This window comes from Orcinus orca, chromosome 10 (assembly GCF_937001465.1).
Source record: "Orcinus orca chromosome 10, mOrcOrc1.1, whole genome shotgun sequence".
In the NCBI taxonomy this organism is placed as follows: domain Eukaryota; kingdom Metazoa; phylum Chordata; class Mammalia; order Artiodactyla; family Delphinidae; genus Orcinus; species Orcinus orca.
The window spans coordinates 34,274,305-34,301,599 of NC_064568.1; the positions used below are offsets into that span (position 1 = coordinate 34,274,305).

General features: G+C 44.0%; 1 protein-coding gene across 4 annotated transcripts in view; it reads right to left on the reverse strand.

Moving 5' to 3' along the window:
- CACNA2D3 (calcium voltage-gated channel auxiliary subunit alpha2delta 3) overlaps positions 1-27,295 on the reverse strand; it is a 795,640-nt gene that overhangs the window by 366,664 nt on the left and 401,681 nt on the right. For 2 of the 4 annotated variants that reach the window (XM_049715279.1, XM_049715278.1), the window contains exons 10-11: positions 24,601-24,690; positions 16,198-16,311 (exon numbers count right to left, since the gene is read on the reverse strand). In XM_049715279.1, the coding sequence (XP_049571236.1) occupies positions 16,198-16,311; positions 24,601-24,690 (204 nt within the window). Of the gene's footprint in view, positions 1-16,197; positions 16,312-20,984; positions 21,108-24,600; positions 24,691-27,295 lie in introns of all 4 variants that reach the window. The other 2 variants (XM_049715277.1, XM_049715280.1) reach the window with 2 other exon arrangements.

Below are 27,295 nucleotides of genomic sequence, written 5' to 3' on the forward strand. Positions count from 1 at the left end.
GAATGGTTGTCAATCATGGTGACAATGATGATATAGCATCATGCATGCAGTCTTCCCACTCTGTGCCCAGCACTGAGCTTAGTAGCACATCATCTTTAATTCTGAACAACACTACAAGGAATTGGCACATGAAATTACCTCCATTTTACACAGATGGGGGGGAAACAGATTTGTCAGCATCCAGATACCTCCCTCTTTCCTTTAGGCAGCACTGCTTCCCTACCCCTGCCTACTCCCCAAGGGCCCTATTCAGTAGTCTAAGAGAAACAAAAATGCAGAAAATAAGAACTTGACATGTCAATAGCCTGCAAATGATGTTGAACTTATTCATCAAGCTTCCACTTATTGCTGGGTGTGCCAGTTAATAAGCTAATGTGTCTCGCCACCAAATTCCCTGGGCTCTGTGACTGGGGCTGGAGCTCTGCAAACCACATTTCTGCTTTGGCAGCTGTTTCCAGTGAGGCTCTGCCAAAAAGGTCAGTGTTGGGGAGGCCGCAAGGATGAAGGAAGGAGAAGGGACTTGCTCCCTCCGAGTGCTCGCTCTTGGCTTCCTGGCCCCATTACCATCACTCCAGTGAGGCCTCTTCACCCCGGTAGGGGCAGTTCATTCCAACAGCAGTGAATGAATCCAGTTTGCAGTGTTCCCAACACTCACAGAATCCATTTCATTGCATCCCCCTCAGAGACCCCAGAACCCCCTCCTCAAGAGTCTGGATCCTGGCCGCACAGGACCCTCCTCTGGGTTCAGAGACCCCGGCACCTTCAAGCCGGTGTGTCCTCTTCAGAGGTCTGGGTCCTAGCCCTTTGAGTCCTCTCCTCCCAGCTTCTAAGTTTTAGTAATGACCTTCTCTTCCCCTCTCCTCTTCTGCCCTCCCCCACCAGCCACAGGGGTGGCAGCTTTTTCCTGCAGTTGCTACTGCCATGATATCCTAGACTGTTTGTCCTTTCTGCTTAATGATTCTTAATATTAAATACTCTTTGCTAAAATAACTAGTGGATTTCTGTTCCCGATTGGACCCTGCCCGATCCACGGGGCACATAACCCAGGCGAATGGCATTTCTCAGTGGCCCCAGCTTCCCTGAGCAGAGGAGGGTCTATGAGCCACCTATCAAAACGCTAATTCTAGGGCTAGGCCTGCAGAGAATGGAACCTAGGAAATATTTTTAGCAAGTCCCCCCAACCACGAACCCCTCAGTTTTGGGGCACAGGTGTGAACAGTCTGATGTGGATGACGATCAAAGACCCCGCAGCTTCAGAGGGGTGGGCTTCTGGGCTAGTGGCTTAATCCCTCTGAGCCTGAGTTCCCTTAGCTATGACATAAGACTGGTAATAAAGAGTGTCTACCCATAGGGCAGAACTAAGAATGAAATGAGAAAAGCAAGTGAACTGTGGGACTCTGCACCCAGCACGGGGAGCAGGGAGGGACAGCCATTTCCAGGAGGATGGGGCTGTTACTTGGGAATGTGCACTGTCTCCCGCCTGCCTTCAGAAGACAGCGGAGCCTGGGTGGAGGCCAAGGCCCCCACTCTGAGCCCACCAAGAGGAACAGCACCGGTGGCAGTGGGGCAGGTGCCCACGCGGTTGTTCTGAGACCCAGACAAGAAGTGCTTTTTCAATGGCTGGCAGCAGGCACGCATCACTAGGCTTCGTTCCTAACTTGTCTCGTCATGTTCTTCTTGTGGAGTCACAAGATGTCTAATAGCAGCAGAAGTAATTAAAACTAAACCGAGAGGCAGCGAACCGTTTCGACTCTCCCTTCAGCGGTGAGGAGGGCCTGCATGAGCTCTTACCACGGTGACTGTAAATGTCTTTTCCTGTCATACCACTGACTGACCACGAGAAATGAATGTTCCTGCTATTTTTCTAAGACAGCTGTAGGATTGATCACCCTTGAGAAAATACAGCAACGACACAAACTCACCCAAAACTTTCAGACCAAAGGTGACTTCAGTTAAGGAGGGAGAGGGAGGGAGGGAGGGAGGAAGGGGACAGAGAAATGTAACCACCAGACTGAGCCCTGAAGTAAAGCAGCAGTAAGAAATAGGCGCATCTGGGAACTTTCATAGGAAGTTTAAAAAGTCTACTACCTAGACCACCCTCTATTGAAATTATTTACAATGAGGAGAGCCAGTACCCAAACCACATGCCCAGCCCAGGGCCACGCCTCATAGGTTGACTCCTGTACATCAGCCAGAGAAAGCTTCTGACGACAACCCGCTCGTGCCTCGCCTCTGCTCAAGAGCCTGCCATGGCTCCCCACTAGCCTTGTAGCACAATCCCAACTCCTTCTGTGCCCATCAAAGGCCAGAGGAGCTGGCCCTGCCTGTCCTACTAGTACCCCACCACCCATGTCACTGCCCCCGGCCCACCAGGCTCAGCCAGCGGCTCTTTACCCAGCTCCTCACACACACCCAACTTCTGCTCCTCAGGGCCTTTGAAAATACTGTTCCCTTCACCATTCCACACTCAGCTCCTTTCCCCACATGCACTCTGCTTGGAGAGGGCTCCCCTGGCCACCCCATTACTCTGTCTCTGGCCCTTGCTTGTCTCCTTCAGAAGATTTATCATAGTTTCTAATTATTGGTCTTCTCACTTGTTATCTGTGATGTTATCTGCTCTGTGAGATCTCCTTGGAGCCTACACGTCAGCCCCATACGCCTTGGCTCTGATACAGTGGCCTGGGACACAGAGGGCCTTCAATAAAAATCTGTTGAATGAATGAATTACTGCCCCCCCATTTGGCTACTCCCCGTTATATCCCCTTCCAACAGCCTCTGCCACCTTCAGCCCCCACCTTAATCTGGTTCTATGGGATGAAGAATGACAGAGCCAGAGTGCAGGCAGGTGGGAGGAGAATATCGAGATCCCTCCTCTATGAGCAGTGGGACTTAACTCCTTTCCCAGTTGCCTGTGGTCTTGGGAAAAATCCCTCTCCTCTCAACTGGCTCAAAGGAAGGCTAAAAAAAAAGCTTTGTAAAATCCTTTGAATGTCAAAGGGAATAATGTAGTTTAGGAAAAAAGAAAGAACAAAAACTTCCTTCCAAATCACTTAAGATTATTTAAAGGTTGCACTCTTAAAAAGATAAGCCCTCGGAGACGAGGGTAAGATGACGGAAGAGTAAGACGCGGAGATCACCTTCCTCCCCACAGATACACCAGAAATACATCTACACGTGGAAAAACTCCTACAGAATACCTACTGAACACAGGCAAAAGACCTCAGACCTCCCAAAAGGCAAGAAACTCCCCACGTACCTGGGTAGGGCAAAAGAAAGAAGAATAAACAGAGACAAAAGAATACGTACGGGACCTGCATGAGTGGGAGGGAGCCGTGAAGGAGGAAAGGTTTCCACACGCTAGGAAGCCCCTTCGCAGGCGGAGACTGCGGGTGGCGGAGGGGGAAAGCTTCGGAGCCGCGAAGGACAGCACAGCAACAGGGGTGCGGAGGGCAAAGCAAAGAAATTCCCGCACAGAGGATCGGTGCCCACCGGCACGCACCAGCCCGAGAAGCTTGTCTGCTCACCCGCCGGGGCGGGCGGGGCTGGGAGCTGGGGCTCCGGCTTCGGTCGGAGCGCAGGGAGAGGACTGGGGCTGGCGGCGTGAACACAGCCTGCAGGGGGTTAGTGCACCACTAACTGAGGGAGTCCGGGGAAAAGTCTGGACCGGCCAAAGAGGCAAGAGACTTTTTCTTCCCTCTTTGTTTCCTGGTGCGCGAGGAGAGGGGATTAAGAGCGCTGTTTAAAGGAGTTCCAGAGACTGGAGTGAGCCGCGGCTAATAGTGCGGACCCCAGAGACAGGCATGAGACGCTAAAGCTGCTGCTGCCGCCACCAAGAAGCCTGTGTGTGAGCACAGGTCACTATCCACACCCCGCTTCCGGGGAGCCTGTGCAGCCCGCCACTGCCAGGGTCCCGGGATCCAAGGACAACTTCCCCGGGAGAACGCACGGCGCGCCTCAGGCTGGTGCAACGTCATGCTGGCCTCTGCCGCCGCAGGCTCGCCCCGCACTCCGTGCCCCTCCCTCCCCCATGGCCTGAGTGAGCCAGAGTCCCCGAATCAGCGGCTCCCTTAACCCCGTCCTATCTGAGAGAAGAACAGAAGCCCTCCGGTGACCTACACGCAGAGGCGGGGCCAATTCCAAAGCTGAGCCCCTGGGAGCTGTGAGAACAAAGAAGAGAACGGGAAATCTCTCCCAGCAGCCGCAGAAGCAGCGGAATAAAGCTCCACAATCAACTTGATGTACCCTGCATCTGTGGAATACATGAATAGACAACGAGTAATCCCAAATTGAGGAGGTGGACTTTGAAAGCAAGATTTATGATTTTTTCCCTTTTTCCTCTTTTTGTGAGTGTGTATGTGTATGCTTCTGTGTGAGATTTTGTCTGTATAGCTTTGCTTCCACCATTTGTCCTAGAGTTCTATCCGTCCTTTTTTTTTTCTTTTTAAAAAAAATTCTGTTCTTAATAATTATTTTTTATTTTAATAACTTTATTTTATCTTACTTTATTTTATTTTATCTTCTTTCTTTCTTTCTGTCCTTCCCTCCTCCCTCCCTCCTTTCTTTCTTCCTTCCTTCCTTCCTTTATTTCTTCCTTCTACTAATTCTTTCTTTCTACTTTTTCTCCCTTTTATTCTGAGCCGTGTGGATGAAAGGCTCTTGGTGCTACAGCCAGGAGTCACTGCTGTACCCCTGAGGTGGGAGAGCCAACTTCAGGACACTGGTCCACAAGAGACCACCCAGCTCCACGTAATATCAAAGGGCGAAAATCTCCCAGAGATCTCCATCTCAACACCAGCAACCAGCTTCACTCCACGACCAGCAAGCTACAGTGCTGGACATCCTATGCCAAACAACTAGGAAGACAGGCACACAACCCCACCCATTAGCAGAGAGGCTGCCTAAAATCATAATAAGCCCACAGACACTCCAAAACACACCACCAGACGTGGACCTGCCCACCAGAAATACATGATCCAGCCTCATCCACCAGAACACAGACACTACTCCCCTCCACCACGAAGCCTACACAACCCACTGAACCAACTTTAGCCACTGGGGACAGACACCAAAAACAACGGGAACTACGAACCTGCACCTGCAAAAAGGAGACCCCAAACACAGTAAGATAAGCAAAATGAGAAGACAGAAAAACACAGAGCAGATGAAGGAGAAAGATAAAAACCCACCAGAACTAACAAATGAAGAGGAAATAGGCAGTCTACCTGAAAAAGAATTCAGAATAATGATAGTAAAGATGATCCAAAATCTTGGAAATAGAATAGACAAAATGCAAGAAACATTTAACAAGGACCTAGAAGAACTAAAGATGAAACAAGCAATGATGAACAGCACAATAAATGAAATTCAAAATACTCTAGAAGGGATCAATAGCAGAATAACTGAGGCAGAAGAACGGATAAGTGACCTGGAAGACAAAATAGTGGAAATAACTACTGCAGAGCAGAATAAAGAAAAAAGAAAGAAAAGAACTAAGGACAGGCTCAGAGACCTCTACGAAAACATTAAATGCACCAACATTCGAATTATAAGGGTTCAGAAGAAGAGAAAAAGAAAGAGACTGAGATAATATTTGAACAGATTATAGTTGAAAACTTCCCTAATATGGGAAAGGAAAAAGTTTATCAACTCCAGGAAGCGCAAAGAGTCCCATACAGGATAAATCCAAGGAGAAACACGCCAAGACACATATTAATCAAGCTGTCAAAAATTAAATACAAAGAAAACATATTAAAAGCAGCAAAGGAAAAACAACAAATAACACACAAGGGAATCCCCATAAGGTTAACAGCTGATCTTTCAGCAGAAACTCTGCAAGCCAGAAGGGACTGGCAGGACATATTTAAAGTGATAAAGGAGAAAAACCTGCAACCAAGATTACTCTACCCAGCAAGGATCTCATTCAGATTTGATGGAGAAATTAAAACTTTACAGACAAGCAAAAGCTGAGAGAGTTCAGCACCACTAAAGCAGCTTTACAACAAATGCTAAAGGAACTTCTCTAGGCAAGAAACACAAGAGAAAGAAAAGACCTAAAATAAAGAACCCAAAACAATTAAGAAAATGGGAATAGGAACATACATATCGATAATTACCTTAAATGTAAATGGACTAAATGCTCCCACCAAAAGAAACAAATTGGCTGAATGGATACAAAAGCAAGACCCATATATATGCTGTCTACAAGAGACCCACTTCAGACCTAGAGACACATACAGACTGAAAGTGAGGGGATGGAAAAAGATATTCCATGCAAATGGAAACCAAAAGAAAGCTGGAGTAGAAATTCTCATATCAGACAAAATAGACTTTAAAATAAAGACTATTAGAAGAGACAAGGAAGGACACTACATAATGATCAAGGGATCGATCCAAGATATAAAAATTATAAATATTTATGCAGCCAACATAGGAGCACCTCAATACATTAGGCAAATACTAACAGCCATAAAAGGGGAAATCGACAGTAACACATTCATAGTAGGGGACTTTAACACCCCAGTTTCACCAATGGACAGATCATCCAAAATGAAAATAAATAAGGAAACACAAGCTTTAAATGATACATTAAACGAGATGGACTTAATTGATATTTATAGGACATTCCATCCAAAAACAACAGAATACACATTTTCTCAAGTGCTCATGGAACATTCTCCAGGATAGATCATATCTTGGGTCACAAATCAAGCCTTGGTAAATTTAAGAAAATTGAAATCGTATCAAGTATCTTTTCCGACCACAACCCTATGAGACTAGGTATCAATTACAGGAAAAGATCTGTATAAAGTACAAACACGTGGAGGCTAAACAATAGACTACTTCATAACGAAGTGATCACTGAAGAAATCAAAGAGGAAATCAAAAAACACCTAGAAACAAATGACAATGGAGACACGACAACCCAAAACCTATGGGATGCAGCAAAAGCAGTTCTAAGAGGGAAGTTTATAGCAATACAATCCTAACTTAAGTAACAGGAAACATCTCAAATAAACAACCTAAACTTGCACCTAAAGCAATTAGAGAAAGAAGAACAAAAAAAGCCCAAAGTTAGCAGAAGGAAAGAAATCATACAAATCAGATCAGAAATAAATGCAATGAAATGAAGGAAACGATAGCAAAGATCAAGAAAACTAAAAGCTGGTTCTTTGAGAACATAAACAAAATTGATAAACCATTAGCCAGACTCATAAAGAAAAGAAGGGAGAAGACTCAAGTCAATAGAATTAGAAATCAAAAAGGAGAAGTAACAACTGACACTGCAGAAATACAAAAGATCAAGAGAGATTACTACAAGCAACTCTATGCCAATAAAATGGACAACCTGGAAGAAATGGACAAATTCTTAGAAATGCACAGTCTGCCAAGACTGAATCAGGAAGAAATAGAAAATATGAACAGACCAAACACAAGCACTGAAATTGAAACTGTGATTAAAAATCTTCCAACAAACAAAAGCCCAGGACCAGATGGCTTCACAGGCGAATTCTATCAAACATTTAGAGAAGAGCTAACACCTATCCTTCTCAAACTCTTTCAAAATATAGCAGAGGGAGGAACACCCCCAAACTCATTCTACAAGGCCACCATCACCTTGATACCAAAACCAGACAAGGATGTCACAAAGAAAGAAAACTACAGGCCAATATCACTGTTGAACAAAGATGCAAAAATCCTCAACAAAATATTAGCAAACAGAATCCAACAGCACATTAAAAGGATCACACACCATGATCAAGTGGGGTTTATTCCAGGAATGCAAGGATTCTTCAATATACGCAAATCAATCAACGTGATACACCATATTAACAAATTGAAGGAGAACAACCATATGATCATCTCAATAGATGCAGAGAAAGCTTTCGACAAAATTCAACACCGATTTATGATTAAAAACCCTGCAGAAAGCAGGCATACAGGGAACTTTCCTCAACATATTAAAGGCCATATATGAGAAACTCAACCGCAACATTGTCCTCAATGGTGAAAAACTGAAAGCATTTCCACTAAGATCAGGAACAAGACAGGGTTGCTGACTCTCACGACTCTTATTCAACATAGTTTTAGCCACAGCAATCAGAGAAGAAAAGGAAATAAAAGGAATCCAAATCGGAAAAGAAGAAGTAAAGCTGTCACTGTTTGTAGATGACATGATACTATACATAGAGAATCCTATGCTATCAGAAAACTACTAGAGGTAATCAATGAATTTGGTAAAGTTGCAGGATACAAAATTAATGCACAGAAATCTCTGGCATTCCTATACACTAATGATAAAAAATCTGAAAGTGAAATCAAGAAAACACTCCCATTTACCATTGCAACAAAAAGAATAAAATATTGAGGAGTAAACCTACCTAAGGAGACAAAAGACCTGTATGCAGAAAATTATAAGACACTGATGAAAGAAATTAAAGATGATACAAATAGATGGAGAGATGTACCATGCTCTTGGATAGGAAGAATCAACATTGTGAAAATGACTCTACTACCCAAAGCAATCTACAGATTCAATGCAATCCCTATCAAACTACCACTGGCATTTTTCACAGAACTAGAACAAAAAATTTCACAATTTGTATGGAAACACAAAAGACCCCGAATAGCCAAAGCAATCTTGAGAACGAAAAACGGAGCTGGAAGAATCAGGCTCCCTGACTTTGGACTATACTACAAAGCTACAGTAATCAAGACAGTATGGTACTGGCACAAAAACAGAAAGATACATCAATGGAACAGGATAGAAATCCCAGAGATAAACCCACGCACATATGGTCACCTTATCTTTGATAAAGGAGGCATGAATGCACAGTAGAGAAAGGACAGCCTCTTCAATAAGTGGTGCTGGGAAAACTGGACAGGTACATGTAAAAGTATGAGATTAGATCACTCCCTAACACCATACACAAAAATAAGCTCAAAATGGATTAAAGACCTAACTGTAAGGCCAGAAACTATCAAACTCTTAGAGGAAAACATAGGCAGAACACTCTATGACATAAGTCACAGCAAGATCCTTTTTGACCCACCTCCTAGAGAAATGGAAATAAAAACAAAAATAAACAAATGGGACCTAATGAAACCTCAAAGCTTTTGCACAGCAAAGGAAACCATAAACAAGACCAAAAGACAACCCTCAGAATGGGAGAAAATATTTGCAAATGAAGCATCTGACAAAGGATTAATCTCCAAAATTCATAAGCAGCTTATGCAGCTCAATTAAAAAAAAAAAAAAAAAACCGAATCCAAAAATGGGCAAAAGACCTTAATCGACATTTCTCCAAAGAAGATATACAGACTGCCAGCAAACATATGAAAGAATCCTCAACATCATTAATCATTAGAGAAATGCAAATCAAAACTACAATGAGATATCATGTCACACCAGTCAGTATGGCCATCATCAAAAAATCTAGAAACAATAAATGCTGGAGAGGGTGTGGAGAAAAGGGAACCCTCTTGCACTGCTGGTGGGAATGTGAATTGGTACAGCCACTATGGAGAACAGTATGGAAGTTCCTTAAAAAACTAAAAATAGAACTACCATATGACCCAGCAATCCCACTACTGGGCATATACCCTGAGAAAACCATAATTCAAAAAGAGTCATGTACCAAAATGTTCATTGCAGCTCTATTTACAATCGCCCGGAGATGGAAACAACGTAAGTGTCTGTCATCAGATGAATGGATAAAGAAGATGTAGCACATATATACAATGGAATATTACTCATCCATAAAAAGACATGAAATTGAGCTATTTGTAATGAGGTGGATGGACCTAGAGTCTGTCATACAGAGTTAAGTAAGTCACAAAGAGAAAGACAAATACTGTATGCTAACACATATATATGGAATTTAAGAAAAAAAAATGTCATGAAGAAACTAGCGGTAAAACGGGAATAAAGACACAGACCTACTAGAGAATGAACTTGAGGATATGGGGAGGGGAAGGGTAAGCTGTGACAAAGCGAGAGAGTGGCATGTACATATATATACACTACCAAACGTAAAATAGATAGCTAGTGGGAAGCAGCCGCATAGCACAGGGAGATCAGCTCAGTGCTTTGTGACCACCTAGAGGAGTGGGATAGGGAGGGTGGGAGGGAGGGAGACGCAACAGGGACGAGATATGGGAACATATGTATATGTATAAGTGATTCACTTTGTTATAAAGCAGAAACGAACACGCCATTGTAAAGCAATTATACTCCAATAAAGATGTAAAAAAAAAAAAAAGATAAGCCCTCACTCCTCACTCAGCTCAGGAATTTTGCTCTCCAGAGTGGCACCTGTGCCCGGAAAGATGACGAGAGAGGGATTCCTAGGCTTTCCAAAATCACCCCAGAGCTACCGAGGCAGAGCTAAGTCTTTCAGTACCTCTGAGGCCACTAGGATACGGTGGGATTGAGGCTTTAGCTTCCAAATTGTGCAAAGGGAGGAAGGCCTGGGGCAAAACTCCCAAGAGAGCCCCTTCTTAGAGATCGATGTGATACCAGTTCAAAGGACACAGATTTCCAACAGTTCCCAAAAGTGCTCCAAAGCCAGGTCCCCAAACCATTCTATGATCAAGGGCTTCCCTTTAACCCCACACCAAGAGCTGCTTGTGTCCACCCCTCCTTGTAGCCCCACCAGGCGTCTTCCAAGGCCCCCGAGTCCTGGTTGTCTCTTGAGGGGCCTCACAGCTACCACCTCCACTTTTGTTTGGGAGGTAACAAAACAGACAACACTCAACTGAAATAGCATTCACCTTTGAGGTTGCCCTGTGCTTTTAGAAGAGGAAAATCATTTAGGTGCACCCCGACAGCCTCGTCCTAAGGCTGCACAACTGGCTTTCCTCTTACTCTCTGCGTGCAGCCCCAGTGGGTTTAGCAACTATTTAGTAACAGACGACATATAATCAAATGGGTATAACTGTGTTACAATAATACTTTGTTTACAGACAGTAAAATTTTAATGTCATATAATTTTCACAAGTCATAAAATATTCTTCTCCTTTAGCTTTTTTTTTACCCCATTTAAAAATGTAAAAATTATTCCTAGCTCAAGGACTGCCCAAAGCAGGCAGTAGGCCATAGTTTGCCAACCTCTTTTTAAAATCTCTAACTTATCAATTTCTTACCTATCCACTCTGTCTTACACATCAGGGGAGGTAATGATTAATAATTCTGTGACCTTTCTCTTTTTTTTTTTTTTTTTTTAGTTCACTTGAAAGAGCAACTATATAAATGGCAGGTATAGCCATTTTTCTAATTTAAATGTAGAAATGTAGGCAGCTTTATTTCTTAAGTAGATCCTGGAATGAGTCCCTTTCATACTAAGGAGTTCATATTTTATTCCAAGTGTGTAAGCTGCCATGAAGCCACTAACCAATGTATATTAGGCAAAAGTAAATGGCATCCAATAAACGAATAAAGAGCTCCTCATTTCTGTTCCCAGCAATAACATGCTGGCAAGGGACACACTGCATAGGCAATCATGATGTCGCCTTCACAGACTCATAGTTAAATCACCAGTAATGGCTTCCTTCTTCCAACTCATTCTATGTTTTATTAAGCAGTTGCCTCGCACAAGGCCCTGATTAGGAAGCATTAAAACGTGATACCCGGGGCTTCCCTGGTGGCGCAGTGGTTGGGAGTCTGCCTGCCGATGCGGGGGACATGGGTTCCTGCCCCGGTCCGGGAGGATCCCACATGCCGCGGAGCGGCTGGGCCTGTGAGCCATGGCCGCTGAGCCTGCGCGTCCAGAGCCCGTGCTCCGCGGCAGGAGAGGCCACAACAGTGAGAGTCCCATGTACCGCAAAAAAACAAACAAAAAAAACATGATACCCACAAGTGCTCCCCTGGCCTGCTCCCCATTTCCTTCTCCTTTCCTTTCTTGGAACCCAACTGCCAAACTGTAAGGAAGTCCAGGCTACTGTACTGAAGAGAGAGGACTCACAGGGTCACCTGGAGGATTAGACACCGCATGGAAAGAGAGCCCTCAGGGAAGAGAACCAAGGCAGCTCTGCCAGGCTCACACATGAACACAGCTTCCTCAGTGACTTCACTGGACACCACAGGGAGCAGACCCAACCGCCCAGTTAACCCACAGAATTGCAAGAAATAATAGATTGTTATTTTAAACCACTAAGTTTGGAGATGTTTCATAGCATTGCTACCATGAAATGATTCTCTTTCCTTTCTACCTTCACCTTGTTTCTTCTAATATTGATAGTTTTCTATTGCTGCATAAAAAGTGACCACAAGTGCAGTGGCTTAAAATAGCACACGTTTGTTATCTTACAGTTTCTGTGGGTCATAAGTCTGGGCACAGCTTAGCTGAATCTTCTGTTCATTGTCTCACAAAGCTGCAATCAAGGTGTTGACTGGGTTGTGTTTTCAACTGGAGGCTCAACGGGGGAAGAATCTGCCTCCAAGCTCATTCAGGCCGTTCACAGGATTCATTTCCTTGTGGCTATAAGACGGAGGGTCCAGCTTTTTTTCTGGCTGTTGGCTGGAGGCAGGCTGCCCCCAGTTCCTTGCCACATGGAATTCTCCAAACAGCTGCTAACTTCATCAAACCAGCAAGGAGAGTCTCCTGGCTCCAGGGAATATCCAATCCCTCTTTCAAGGGTTTTCAATTAAGTAAAGCCCACTCCTGATAATATCCTTTTAGTTAGCTGAAAATCAGCTGACTTGAGACCTTGATTACATCTGCAAGATTCTCTAACCTTTACCATATTCTATTGGTTAGAAACAAGTCACAGGTGCAAACTACACTCAAGGTGAGGAGCTTATACAGGGTGTAAACACCAGTGGACAGGAATCATGAGACTACCCTTAAGGACTCAATGCTATACTTCTCAGCAGGGACACAATAGAGTGCATGGTGGTGGACTGATCAGAGATTCAGAATCTGTCCTCAAGAACTCACCAAACCAGTGAAAATGAAAACTAGGCCCAGAAGTGATTACAGTACTGGACATTAAGTTATACACTTCTCTTATACAGCTCTGAGGAAGTATAAAGTGTAGGACTCAGGTAAAGACAAGATGGCATCTGGCTGGAGAAGAAGAGGGAAAGCTTATGGCAGACCTAAGAGAAAGGAACAAATACCTAGAGGCTGGGTTAATCTAGAGCAGTGGTCCAGAACCCTACACCTATGGGTATGTAAAGAATTTAAGTGAAGTGGGCTGAGAGGAAATAATGGAGCATGATGGAGGCCATGGCCAAAAGGAGCAGGCATTTGCCATCTAAGGGAGCAGCCATTCCTCAGCTCCAGCCGTTTTTTGCCATATGAGAATGCTGGCTCCAACGTGCCATGTGTACCCCTTTATGAAACTAAAACTTTAAAATTTTATATTCTGTCTCCAGATTTTAAAATCATGATCAGTAATTGACAATTTTTTAAACAAAGTATGAGCCAAGAAACACATACCTGTGCACTGAATTTGACTGAGGGAACAGGCCCTCATAAAGGTAAACAGAGGGAAGCAGAAGTGGCAGAGCCCACCAAGTAACCAAACCCTATTCCTTGGGCTATTTCTGTGGCAGTAGTTCCCAAGTGCAGTTTGCCCACCAGTAGCATCCACATCACCTGGGAACTTGTTAGAAATGGACATTCTCAAGCCCCAGGAGACCTACTGAATCAGAATCTCTGGAGGTGAAGTGAGCAATCTGTGCTGGAACAAGCCCTCCAGATGATTCTCATCCTCACTCAAGTTTGAGAATCACTGTTTTATAGGAATCAGGTTCCAGCCTTAAGATCATTTTACTCTCTCCATTTCCTGTTTCTGTAATCTTGAAGATAGCCAACAACAGCATGACCCAACCCTCTACTAAGTAACATTCAAAACAATAGAGAAAAATGACAGCTTAGACATGACACAGCATCTCTTTAACACAGTGCTAAATCACATTGGGGTTTTATGTAAATTTATTACCTGCACCTTCACAGAAGTCATCAAGAAGAGAATGTATATGCATAAGAATGTCATGGAACTCTCCAGAACGGCGTAGGAGGGGAGGGATCCTCCTATTAATTTCTAATCATAGATAAAGGCCCTCTTGCTACAGAAAGAAAGTCTGCTTCTGCTTGATAATATTTTATAAGTAGATCAAACTGCTTCAATGTAATGTTGAAATTTCCAGGACCCTGGTTCCAATTAATCCAAGAAAGCACCTGGCCTGAAGTCAATATTGTTCCTTTGGAAAGATATGTTGAAATTTGTGTTTTGTCTGAAGAGTTATGACTTTGCAGCCTTCATCCTATGCCTCTCCCAGCAAGTAAGGATAGGATGTTTAAATTCTAATATTCCTGGGCTACAGCTATCCATCAAGTATCACCAAGAAAGAGGGATTCATATGATTCAGCACGAGTCTCACAAGATAATACATTTGGTATTAATGTAGCTGCTTATTAAAAGCCCCTTTTACTTCCTTCTTTTATTTAAGATGGTCCTAAATAATGTGAAATATCCTTCAACATGCTGTGAGATGTCACAGCATCTGTGAACATCTTATTTGACCACAAAATGTCCATGGCCCTACCCATGTTTACTAGTGCTGTGGCCTCCCCCCCAGGCCCCTCAGTCACTCAGCCACACCTCAGGGTTGTGCATTAGGTAGTGGCCATGCGCCCAGCGTTGTGCTGTGTGCTGCGGGGGTGCAAGCATAGCCAGCATCCTCCTCACTCTGCATCACATACATTTATCAGGAATTAACTCTGGCCTCTACGTGTCCCTGGAAATCATCACCTGAAATATCTCATTTAAAATCACCTTGTCCAATAGTGAACTTCCATCCTATTCAACAGTTGGACTCTAAAGTCAGTGCTTATTGTGGGAGCTGCATTCAGCCAAACTTATTCTTGGATCTCCCTCAGGCAGGTGCCATGCCAGAGTCCCACCTACTCTCAGCAAGCCCAGCACAGCTAGTTTTCCCTCCAGCTTCAGAAATGGTGGTTTTCTCTAAGGTTGAGCAATAGGGGAGGCATCCATTTGGGGACCATGTTGTACGAAATATATATGTATCTTTAAGCACCAGAATCATGCTTGGTGAGGTGAGATGCCTGTGCTAACAGAGACACATGGGGACCAAGAATGACTGAAAGAATGTGCAATGACTGCTCACGCTGACTCAAGGGTACATGCTTTCTGGATACAGCTGAGTGCACAGTTCTCATTTGTCTTCTGTTTCTTTTTGCCATGGGTGTGGTTAGTTCAATTCGCAGAAATTAAACATACAGAGTTGAAGAAGCAGAATGGACTTGGTCTAGATAGCCTCATGCCCCAACAGAAAGAGTCAGAGTAATGCCACTGGCACATAGGATAGGAAAGCGCCTTTGTGATACCCCCAGGATAACACCCTCTCTGACACACCTCTTTTTCTTGCTCATATTTCACCATTTAGTTGAGATAGTGATCACCAACTGCTAATCTGCTGATTGGTGTCCGCTTGAGGAACTTATTAAAAACACAGAACCCTGGGCCACACCCTCAGAGATTTTGATTCTGTTTAAGTGTACAATAGGATCCACAATTTAAAAGATCTCCACAGGGAATTCAAACTGGCTAACAGCTTGAGGAACTCTGGGTTAAGGCACTCAAAAGACACCAAAAACCTTGATATCTGTCACTGATACCCTAACATATGTGTTTATCAGATAAATAAATGTTAGCTTGGAAACCAAAGAAAGAATTTGAATAGAGAACAAACAAGCTTTGACAAGAGCGAGGAACAGCACTGGGGGATGGAAAGGAGATTCTGGATGGTAATGAGGGCCCAGGAAGGAACGATAGGAACATCGAAACATAAAGGAGATGGCTGCAGGGCCACCATGGCTGCCTTCACCATTCTATAGATGCTGGGTCCAGCACGCAGCCCTGGCTCCATGGAAAACAAAGAGAAGCACTGTCCATTAAGGACAAAAGCATACTTCACAGCGAATCTTTTCACTGAACACACTGAACATGTCTTCATGGGTTTCTTCTCTCTGCCAAAGAAGTTTCACTTTGAAAACAAGAAAAGCCATAGTATTCAGTCTTGGTCAACCAGAAAACACAAGGCTGAGAAACCACAGGTCATCATGAGATTAAATCTACATGGGGTACTTATCCATGGACAATCTGGAGGTTACAATGCAATACAGATTCTCCACACGTGGCACTGCATGGACGCCATCAACATCGGCTTACCTTTCGATCTGGCCAATTGTATTTTGCAAAGATAGTGTCATAGGTGTCCACTGCCCCATCAGTGATGAGCATAATGGCCTGGCTGCAGATGCTTCCTTGTCCAGTGTGGTTGAACTGTGGGAAGAAATAAGTTCAAACTGAAAAACTCATCAGAGGGCTCTGTATATCCATGAGACTTCAGAAGCATGAGATCTTGGGCTTAGGAAGCCTCTTAAAATGAGAGCTCATTCTGCATCACCAAAAAGAACCTACAGGATAAGCCTTTCCCCACTTACGGATTTCCGTATTTGCTCTGAAAAGCTGGAACTAAATACGAACCACAGAAGAGAATTCCTAAAAACACACACAAGGCAGGAAGTGAGATTCTAGGACAGTTAACCTCCCTTATCTTCAAGCATGGATAACACTTCAGAATACAAGTCCAAAGGAGTTGGCACAACAACCTTTTAGAAACACATTTACTGGCAGCAGAATATGTGACAGGTAACATCTCTTTAAAAATCTAAATGAGTCTAGTTTGAATGAGTCTGATGGATGCAGACTGTGCTATGTAATAAAATCAAGGAGGTTTTGTACACATAGAGAATAAAGTCAGGAACGTGCCAATTCAGACTACACTGTAAGAACCCCATTTTTAGGGTTTGTTTTAAACATATATTTGTTAACATGTAACATTATATATTTGTTTATGTATGTTAGTATGTATAGCATGCTGAAATTCCAAGATTGTGCCCACTGGGGTACAAAACTCTAAATTTCAACTTTCAGTTTTACATAGCATTTCAAAAGTGCCCAGCCTTTGTGCGTGGTAGCTTGGGTGACCAGACTATGGTTGTCAGAGACTCCTGTCCTTCCCCTGAATCTGGTGAAGAATCCCCTTAATGAATGCTATTAATGCTACAATTCAATGCTACAAAGCAATGTCCTTTAAAAACCCTACAATTATATGACAATGGGGAACACACAAAACAACTTTAACCTTCAGTAGTGAAAACTCCCACCACTACAATCTGTGAAGTTTATTCATTTATTGTAAAATTATTTCCTAAGTGCCCACACAGCACTGAGGATGAAACACAAAAATCTCTTTGCTTGTGTAGTTTGTATTCTATTTGATGAGATACCAAAGAAAGTAAGTAAATTATGTTGTAAGTAAATTATGTTGTATGTTGGATAATGGTGATGCTAAGTCAAAAAAAAAAAAAAAAAAAGCAAGAAAGGGGATAGAAAATGCAGAGGGCCAACTTTAGAAAAAATAGTCGGGGAAGACCTCAATGAGAAGGTGACATTTGAGTAATACCTGAAGGAGGTGAGCATCTGGGGTAAGGGCCTTTCAGAGAGAGCAAAGAGCATGTACAAAGGCATGGAGTGACAATGTACAGGCACGTTCAATATGTTGACCATGACACGAGGGAAGGATGGAGGCAGCCCTTGGATTTGCTGCTGGCTCCTGATGAACCAGAGCTAAGAAAGCACTCACACTGAAGAGTAATGCCCAGTCTCCATGAACTCAGAATACTACTGGAGAGTCTGAAGTTGCAGTAATTTGAAAGCAGATTGGATGAATGGATGGATGGATGGAATGAACTGCCTCATGGCTGTATTAGGACAACGCAAAACCAACTCAAAACATGCATGGAATACCACAGTACAGCAGAAAATACTCAAACACATCTCAGCACCACAAATTGGTGCCTAGGATAAGGTCTCTTTTCAGAATATCCTTTTCTCCATTTATAAGATGGCAATAATATGCTTATATGGTTGTTACAACACAGGTTATATGTTCATTATATGCTGGGCTACAAGTATTAACCTACTTAATCTTTACTACCCTCTGAGATAAGTACTATCATTAACCCCATTTGACAGGTGAGGAACAGAGACACAGAGAGATTAGCTATCTTGCCGAAGATCACACAGCTAACATCTGTCATAGCTGAGATCTGAACCCAGGCAGTCCGGCTCCAGAATCTACTCCCAGATTCGGTACATTCTACCTATGGCGTCCCAATGATGAGATGACATTCCTCAATCCAATGGCTCCACAAATGTGCATTTCCTTCTCCTGCTCTTCCTCCCTTTATGCTTTCCAGTGTTCCAGGGTGGCACGGCAGTCACCAAGGCCACTACCCTGAGAGTGAGTGAGTGCTCCTTAAATTCTGTGCCCTTGGAAAGTGCCTCACTTTAGTCTTGGCCCTGACAGCCATTCCTGCAACTCAGACTGGACAGATGCCCTTAAATTAATGAGCAGACAGGGCCCATGATACAGTATCAGTAGGTAGAAATACCTGAGAACTAAGGCCATCGGACCACAAAGCTTTCCACGTAACTCCTATTCTACTGTCTTTATTGACATAACTTACTATTCTAGAAAACTCTTGCTCAGGAAGATGAAAACTGCAAATAACTTTATTGCTTATTCCAGGAACTTCCTGAAAGACCCATCAACTCTTCAACAGAAAGCATCAAAGGACAATTTACACCCTAAAACTCTTTGAAACCCTGACCTCAAAATCTTCCCCTTGCTGCATCCACCAATCCTAAACTATAACTTAGGATTCGTACCCAGTTTCAACAAAGCCTCTTCCCTTTCCTCCACTTTGAGGACCCACCTCAACTAGACTTTCATAGTCTCAATAAATGACTTTGTCCTTTCCTCTCTGAGATGCTACTAAGATACTACCAACATAGTGCAATAAGAAAGAACAGCTTTGCAGCCTTGTCTTAACAACAGGTTGTTCTGGAGATGTTTTGGAGAGCCTGCAATACAACACAGCCTTCACGGCATTGGATAAACCCAGTGACGTGCCACTGAATACAAGTGATGTATGCATTTGGTCACAGAGGCTGCAGAAGGGAAAAAAAATCAGGACACCCCGGGACTGTTGTTCATATAACTCATTTGAAAACATCCTGGAAAAACTCTCCCAAACAAAAGGCAAGAAAGAGAGGGAAATAAAGATATCTGAATACTGCAGACTGGAAGAAGGGGCTGCCCGGAGCTATTTACTCAGAACCATTACTTTCCTCCGTGGCTGAGTCCCTGGTTTTCTCTGCAGCAATCTGCAGTTGGAGAATTTTGAAGAATGCAATTAAATTCAAATGCTTTGATGAGTAATATCTCTTCTCTTCATATTTGTCTAGAACTTATTTTTATTGAATAGCGAGAGAGATGGAAGTGTTTTCCATAATAATAACAATGACAAGGGCCTGATGATGAACTACAATTAGCTCAGTGATTCATCAGTTAGCAGTGAAAATTTCAATGCATCCTGACATTTAGAGCATTTGGTTGTGATTAACAGTCTTTGAAATGTCACCAAATTTTATTTAATTGGCTAAGAAAAATTTTTAAAAGGTAATCACTGCAAAGATTGTATTCATCGCCAAAAAATATAATTGCAGTTGTCACATGACAAGGTAGATGCTAACTACTGTAGCAAACCAGTTCTGTGTTCTTAGTGAATCTAATGAATGCAGCAGAGATCAATAGCTAGAAGGGTCTTAGAAGTTTATTTGAACGTGCCTTTCAAAGCCTTTAAGTCATCTGAGCAAATACTGAAACTGAAATGCAGGTAATTGCAAAACAGAATTAACTTCATTTAGTTATAGTAACCTCTGAACCATTCTAAGCTCTAAACATAATTGTCATTTCAAATTGTGTGTAAGAGAAAGAGAGAGAGAATGTGTATTTGTGTGTTCAAGAAATAGCTTTTTATTTCATACTGACTTGCAAAGGCAGGCATAATACACAGGAAGAGAATTATATCACTAAAGGTCATATTGATGAAGTGGAAAATAGCTAAAGCTTCATTTTCACGGGAGATTAACCATCTCTGTTTTTCAAAGTGTTCGGCTATTTAAAAGCCCAATGGCAAGGGATGGGATGGAAATGTTTCTCTCTCTGGGATAAATGTACACTCAAAAGAATATGGTGCCAACTGTCAATGAATCTCAAGCAGGGACATTTTGTAACATTTTTGTTCCTTCCATTTCTCGCTTTCTGGAATTTACATTCAACCCCTCAGACTTTCTGACTGGCCAGACCCCAGAGGAGCTTTACAGGTGAAGACAGAGCAAGCAGGTGTGTGGAAGGTTTCCCTGGTTCAAAAATACTTCTCTCACCAGGTTTCAAGGGAAAAAATCCACGTGTTGGAGATTTCTCTGGCTATTAGAGGTGTTGGGAGTGCAATACACCCTCTTAAAGGATAAAAAGATATTATTATGCCTGAAGGTGTGCTTGCTAAGCTGTGATTTCTATAAGGTTCTATCCTGAGGTTGTAATATGATGTAAAGAGTTCCTGGGTCAATAAGTTTGGGTGCTGGTATAGACACACTTTAAAAGGTCTGATCACTGTGGGACTTCTAAGGCCTCTAGCAGCACAAGTGTATTGTGAGTCTCCAAAAGGAGGATGGCATCCTGCACCTTGACCACAACACCTACATCAGAGCCTTGTGGCAGACCAGCACTCCACTGGGCATGCAGTGGGATCACTGACTTAGGAGTGTCTCTTTTTTTTTTGAATTTTATTTATTTTTTTATACAGGTTCTTATTAGTTATCCATTTTATACATATTAGTGTATATATGTCAATCCCAATCTCCCAATTCATCACACCAACCCCTCCCTGCCGCTTTCCCCCCTTGGTGTCCATACGTTTGTCTCTACATCTCTACATCTGTGTCTCTATTTCTGCCCTGCAAACCGGTTCATCTGTACCATTTTTCGAGGTTCCACATATACATGTTAATATACAATATTTGTTTTTGTCTTTCTGACTTACTTCACTCTGTTTGACAGTCTCTAGATCCATCCACATCTCTACAAATGACCCGATTTCATTCCTTTTTATGGCTGAGTAATATTCCATGTATATATGTACCACATCTTCTTTATTTAGGAGTGTCTTAAAACAAAATTGATAAGTGAAATGGATGGAGAGAGAAAAGGTGCCAGGGCAAGGAAAAGAAGAAAGGGTCAGATGAAGACAAGCAGATATTCCTGAGGATTTGGGCAGGGAGTAGTACCAAAGCATCAAGAGTGGGAGCTGCTTCTAGAAACCATAGGCAACCTGGCAAAAGTGGAGGTTGCCTAGTGTCTCTGTGGTCATGGAGATGGCACTTCACACCCAACCCAGCACTGCTGAAAGGGAGCAGGGCACCACTTCCTCATGCTGAATCCTCAGCCCCCATCCAGCAGGGTCAGCTTCATGGCATGTGACGTGCATAGCTGTACAGGGCCCCACACTTAGTTGAACACTCTGCTGTCACTCTCCTAAAATTCTTTTTAACTTTTGAACAAGGGCCTGCATTTTCATTTTGCACTGGGCTTCACAAATTAAGTGGCCAGTGCTGGGTCTATTCCTATCCCCATTTTACAGATGAGGAAAATAAAGGCAAAACCGAGCAGAGTTTTTTTCAAGGTCACACAGCAAGTTCTGAGTCAGGCTTCTCAGCCCAGCCTGCCTGACTCCAGAAGCCACAAATTTAAATACAAGAAGTGTCTCCTAACTCTCCACTCCTTTACCACTTCTGCCAAAGAACAGGAAAAACAGAAATCTGCAGGGCACATTTCCAAGCAAGGGACTCCCCAGCTCAGAGTAGCCGCCCCCCTGCACTAGACACCAGGATTTAGAAATAAAGAGAACCAGTTTCCCAAATGTGGCAAGTCCTTTCAATATCACCCCCTAGCAAAAGCCTGCTGAGATGAAGGGCTCAGCATCTCCCAGTCCTGAGAAGGTGCCTACCCAGGGTTCAAAGCAGAATTTAAAGATGTAACTTGGTCCTTGACTCTGGTCAGTTATGTTTATTAATTATTAACACGCTGTTAATAGGCATGTGCTGTCCCAAACACCGAGTTGTACATAAATGCTAATTATCTGTAGCCAACAGCACTTTGGAGCGAGGTGAGAAGGAAGGGCCTCCAATTTGTATGAAGGAAGCTGAAATGACACCCTCCCTCCTTATGTTTCTCTCCTCTGCAGTTGTACATGATACTGGCTCAGGACTGAGACGTAAATGGCCTTCTATGTGTGAGTAGATATTATTGGTAAAAGAGTCTAGAATCAGGGCCTACCCTTGGCTTGAGAGGCCATTGTAGCTGAGTGGGAAAAACTCAAGTTATGGAGTCAGGCATAACTGACCACCAAAACAAGTGCAGTGCTGGGTGAATGCCCACCTGGAAACTGACAGCAGGCCGCCCAGAGAGCTACCTAGAGGCGAGGCCTCTGAGCCTCCAGCTGGTCTCCCAGCTCCTGCGACAGCTCAACATAGCTGTCACTTGTTTGCTTTCAGCTCCACCCCATGTGTCTTTTTCCTGAAAACCACATTTCCCAGGCTCTCCAACAGTTTTGACAAGTTTCGTCTTAAGGAGAACAAACACTGAAGGCCACAAGAGAGAAGCCAAGGTATTTCTAAGTCATTTCTCCCTTTCTCTCTGCTTTGGGGGCCTGGGCATTTTCCAGCAATAGCAGCATCTCCTCCAAGGCACTAGCTTCCACAGGACAGGCCCTTCTCCCCAGGATTCCAGCTTGTGCTGGGCAGCCCCCTCCATGGTTTTATTCCCATCTGGACAGCCACAATGAGGAGGCTCTGATGGCATCCCTCCATCCTGCTGTCCTTCCTGCCCTAGAGAGGAGCTACCTCCTGCTGGTACTAATCCATGGATTGTTTCATTCTTTGTTTGATTTCTCAGCTTTTCCATCCCCTGTGCAACCAACTTTCTGAGTTCAACTTCTGCTGTTTGAAATACCTAGAGTGGTTTCTATTTTTCTGCTCCTTAACATTTTAACTGCTACCTCCCTCATCCAAAGCCACCATTATATGTCACTTAGATAATGTCCTTCCGGCTACTGTCCTTGTTTATCAATACAGCAGCCGGTGGATACTGTTAAAATCCAAGTTGGATTGTGTCATTCTCTGCTCAGACTCCAATGACTTTCCATCCTATGCAGAGCAAGAGCCAAAGTCCTCACTAGTGTCTATTAGGTCCACATGATCCTGCTACCTCCGTGATCTCATCTCTTAGTACACTCTTTCTTCCCCACTTTGCTCTTGTCACACTGGTCTCCTTGCTGTATTGTAAATATGTCAAACGTCCCTGCCTCAGGGCCTTTTCATTTGCTGTTCCTCTTGTTGGAAATTTCTTCCTCAAGATATCCATTATGGCTGCTCCTTCACTTCCTTCAGGTCTCTACTCCAACATCACATAATCAGAGAGCTCTTCCCTGACCTCACTGTGTAAAGAAGCAAGTCCTATCACACTGAAACAGTGGTGCTATTGTTCTCCTTAAGACTACTCACTTCATGTGTCTCTTCCCATTAGAACTGGGGTCAGAAAACCTCTGTAAAGGGCGACATAGTAAATGTTTTAGGTTTTACAGGCCACATGGTATCTATTGAAACTAATCAACTCTGCCATTGTAGTGCAAGAACAGCCATAGTCTATACATAATCAGGTGGGCATGGCTGTGCTCCAATAAGACATTACTTACAAAAACAAGATGCAGGCTGATTTGTCTCCTGGGCCATAGGTTGCTGACCTTTTCAGTAGGATGTTAGGTCCATTAAAGCAAACCCTTTGTCTATTCTGTTCACTGGTTTATTATTCCCAGTGTCTGACACTAAAGAGCATGCAATATATAGTAGTTAAATAAATGATACAGAACCTGCATTAATATAGTCATTTCTTTTCCTACTGCCCTCCCAGAGTAAAAAGATCACAAAGATGCATGTTGTTCTAGCCTAACACAATTGCATTCAAGGAGAAGAATAACCAACCCAAGCTTCCCCAACATATTTCACAGGATGTTAACAGGTGCTACTTGAAAAAAGGATTCTTTGTTCAAAGAAGTGGGAGAGACAGCAGGTGAAGCGGCATTCTTTTTTGCAGTACTTACTGAAGCCTTGAGTGTGCACTGTGTACTGTGAATCTCCAGGGGGCTGGAGGGAGGGATAGGTAGAGCTTGTAGCACTCCCTAAACACCACACAGAGAAGCCCTTCTCCCTCTGAACAGCGCCTCAGGCAGGGACTCAGTGTGACACAGTAAGAAGTGAGTCTACTCCATGAAGAAACTGAGAGTTTTTCAGGTGAAAAGAAATCTGCATTAGATGGGGCTCTAGTGTTGAGACACTAACAGCCCCAGAGTCAATGAGTGTGTCAGGTGAGTCCCCTGACCAGACTGCACCATCAACTCTGCCCAGCAGGGGGCTGGTATGGCTTCACCAGGTGGACCTGGTTCACCAGATCACTCATATGGCCAGCCTTACCTTCCCCACATTCTATGCCTGTGAATACTGCTCAGTGACAGCCAGGACTAACAATAATGCTGGTCCACAACTTTTTAAAAAATCCCATCTATTCTCCTGGAGAAAAGAAAGGCAAATCAAAGAGGAGCTTACATCACTGAGAATGTTGAAGGCCTCATTCAGAGCTATATCCAGCATTCCGATTCCTTTGGCAAAAAGTTTGTCTAGATGCTCCCTGAAGTGCTGAAACAGCAAAGCAAAAAAATCCATTAGCATCTGTCCTGTTATATGAAACACCAACCTTGAATGAACAAGCACATGCCAAGGCAAAACCAATGATTCTCAGACCCAAATGGTCATAATTTGGCTTCTGCCTTTCAAATTCAAAACATAAGAACATATTCAATATAAAATTTACCTTCCATGTGTATTTTTTTTAGCTTTGATTACATTTTAGGGGAAAAGTAGTTCAGATTTTGGTGAAAAGTATGCAATTTGTTGAAAATTCCTGCTTTCCTCTTCAGTTTCATCTCCCATGACTCTCCACTCTCCCACCCTCTATTTTCCCACTCTTGATGATTTTTTAAGACTCCATGCATGCCCTCCCTCCACTGGGAACACACTCTCCATCCATTTTCTGCCCTCCCCTCCCCATCGTGATGGTCTCTCTTACCTACTTTTGGGGTCTCAGTTTGAACGTCACCCCCTCCTGCCCTGGGAACCTTCCCAGAACACCCACCTGAGAGCCTGGAATGCTTCCTTGCAAGCCCAGGCTGGCACACCAGGCTCAGATCCACCATGCACTTAGCACTTCAGGTGTGTAATCGCCTGATTAGATTCCCTCCCCACTTAAGACTGTGATGTTCCTAAGACATGGCATGTCTGGTTGTCTATTGTCCCCTACATCTACCACGTTTCTGATACACAGAAGGTGCTCAATAGCCACCTCCAAAGAGCCAAAGAGTGAGGCTAGAGACTGGATCACAGCATGAGAACTGTGACTATGGAAAGGAAATCCAGGCTACAAATAGAGAGGGCTTCGAGGAACAGGCAGATGGGAAGAAGCCTCTTCAGGAGCAGCCCCAGGACCTCCTGCTATGTCCGTTCCACAGAAGCCCAGCATTAGCTGGAAAGTAAAGGGGACAAAGAAAGTGACTGTGAAACCCAAACATTTCTGCTTCCCAACAAAGAGGCAAGAGCGGGCCCAGGTGCATGCCCAGGTACACAGGAATGTACATGATGGTCACTGGCCCAAAGCCTATGTCCACAGCAACACAGCACCTGGCATCACTTTCCAACTGACCCATTCCAAAACTGTATCTTTTCTATTGAAATGAATTATTCTCTTTCCAAAGGCATCTATACCCTTGTCTGCTGGCGAAATGGCTGGAAAAGTCACTAGGAGGGAGAGGGGCAAGAGGGCTGGGTTAGTGGTAAAGGTTTGCCAGTGACTTCCTGGCCTAGGAGTGGCTTCCTTTCTCCTACTGTGCCTGAGACCCAACAGTGCTCCAAGTGTGCCATCAGCATCCACATGGTGACACCCACTCATAATGTGTCTGCCTGAGGACTCCGAAAGTGATCGAAGCATCATAGAGACTGATCCTAGGACATGACTGATGGTTCTAAGATGCTGCTCTGCCTGGGGTTTCTGGTCATCAGGATGGACTGCAGGTTTGCTGGCAAACTGGACTGGAAAGCTTGAGTGGGATCCTTATGGTGATCAGCTTTACTTATTTTTTAAAAAATAAATTTATTTATTTATTATTTTTGGCTGTGTTGGGTCTTCGTTGCTGCACACGGGCTTTCTCTAGTTGTGGCGAGTGGGGGCTACTCTTTGTTGTGGTGCACGGGCTTCTCATTGCAGTGGCTTCTCTTGTGGCAGAGCATGGGCTCTAGGAGAACAGGCTTCAGTAGTTGTGGCTCGTGGGCTCTAGAGTGCAGGCTCGGTAGTTGTGGCGCACGGGCTTAGCTGCTCCGCGACATGAGGAGTCTTCCCGGACCAGGACTCAAACCCGTGTCCCCTGCATTGGCAGGCGGATTCTTAACCACTGTGCCACCAGGGAAGCCCTGGTGATCAGCTTTAATGACACCTAAGCCTAACATGAATCAAGGCTGGATGTGAAGTTGGCAAATCACCCTGGGGATCCTCATACCACCCACAAGACCTCTTCCCTGGTCCAACCCTTCCAGCAACCATGATCTCATGCTTACCAGAGCAGCCGCGGTTCTGGAAGCCTGCTCTGTGTTAGGTCCTTAACAAACACCAGTCAACTGGGTCCTCACAACAACCCTGTGAAGTTCCATCATCCCACTCTGCAGATGCTAAGACTGAGGTCCAGTACTGCGCCTAAATTCACATACCTCCAAGCTGCCTGGCACAGGTTCTACCCAGCTTGGCTTCAGCGGCTCTCATGCCTTCCTTCTTTCCACTACACACCTGCTGCTCTTTTTTTTTTTGGTGGGGGGTGGGGGAGATAGCCTGCATGCCAGGCACTGGCTATGAGCTTGACATACACCTGGCCAGTTTGTCTCCAGTATGGTTGCTCTTAATCCCTGCACTTGGGCTGCAGCTGAGTCTACAGGTGATTATCAAGTGGCATGCTGAGGACCAGGGACCCAGGCAAACCACACATCCAGGAACCAAGTTTCCTGCTTCTCTGTTATTCTTGCTTGATGCCTAAGGCCCAGCAGGATGCCGAGCTCATGGCATGTTCTCCATGAGCACTCGGTGGACAAACCTAGGAAGCTGACTGAATCTGCGGAAGCCCATGCATCCCGCTGCAGGTGGGCAAGAGGGGATCAGAGCAAATCAGTCTGCCTTCTCCAAGAACCTCCACCCTTGGAAACC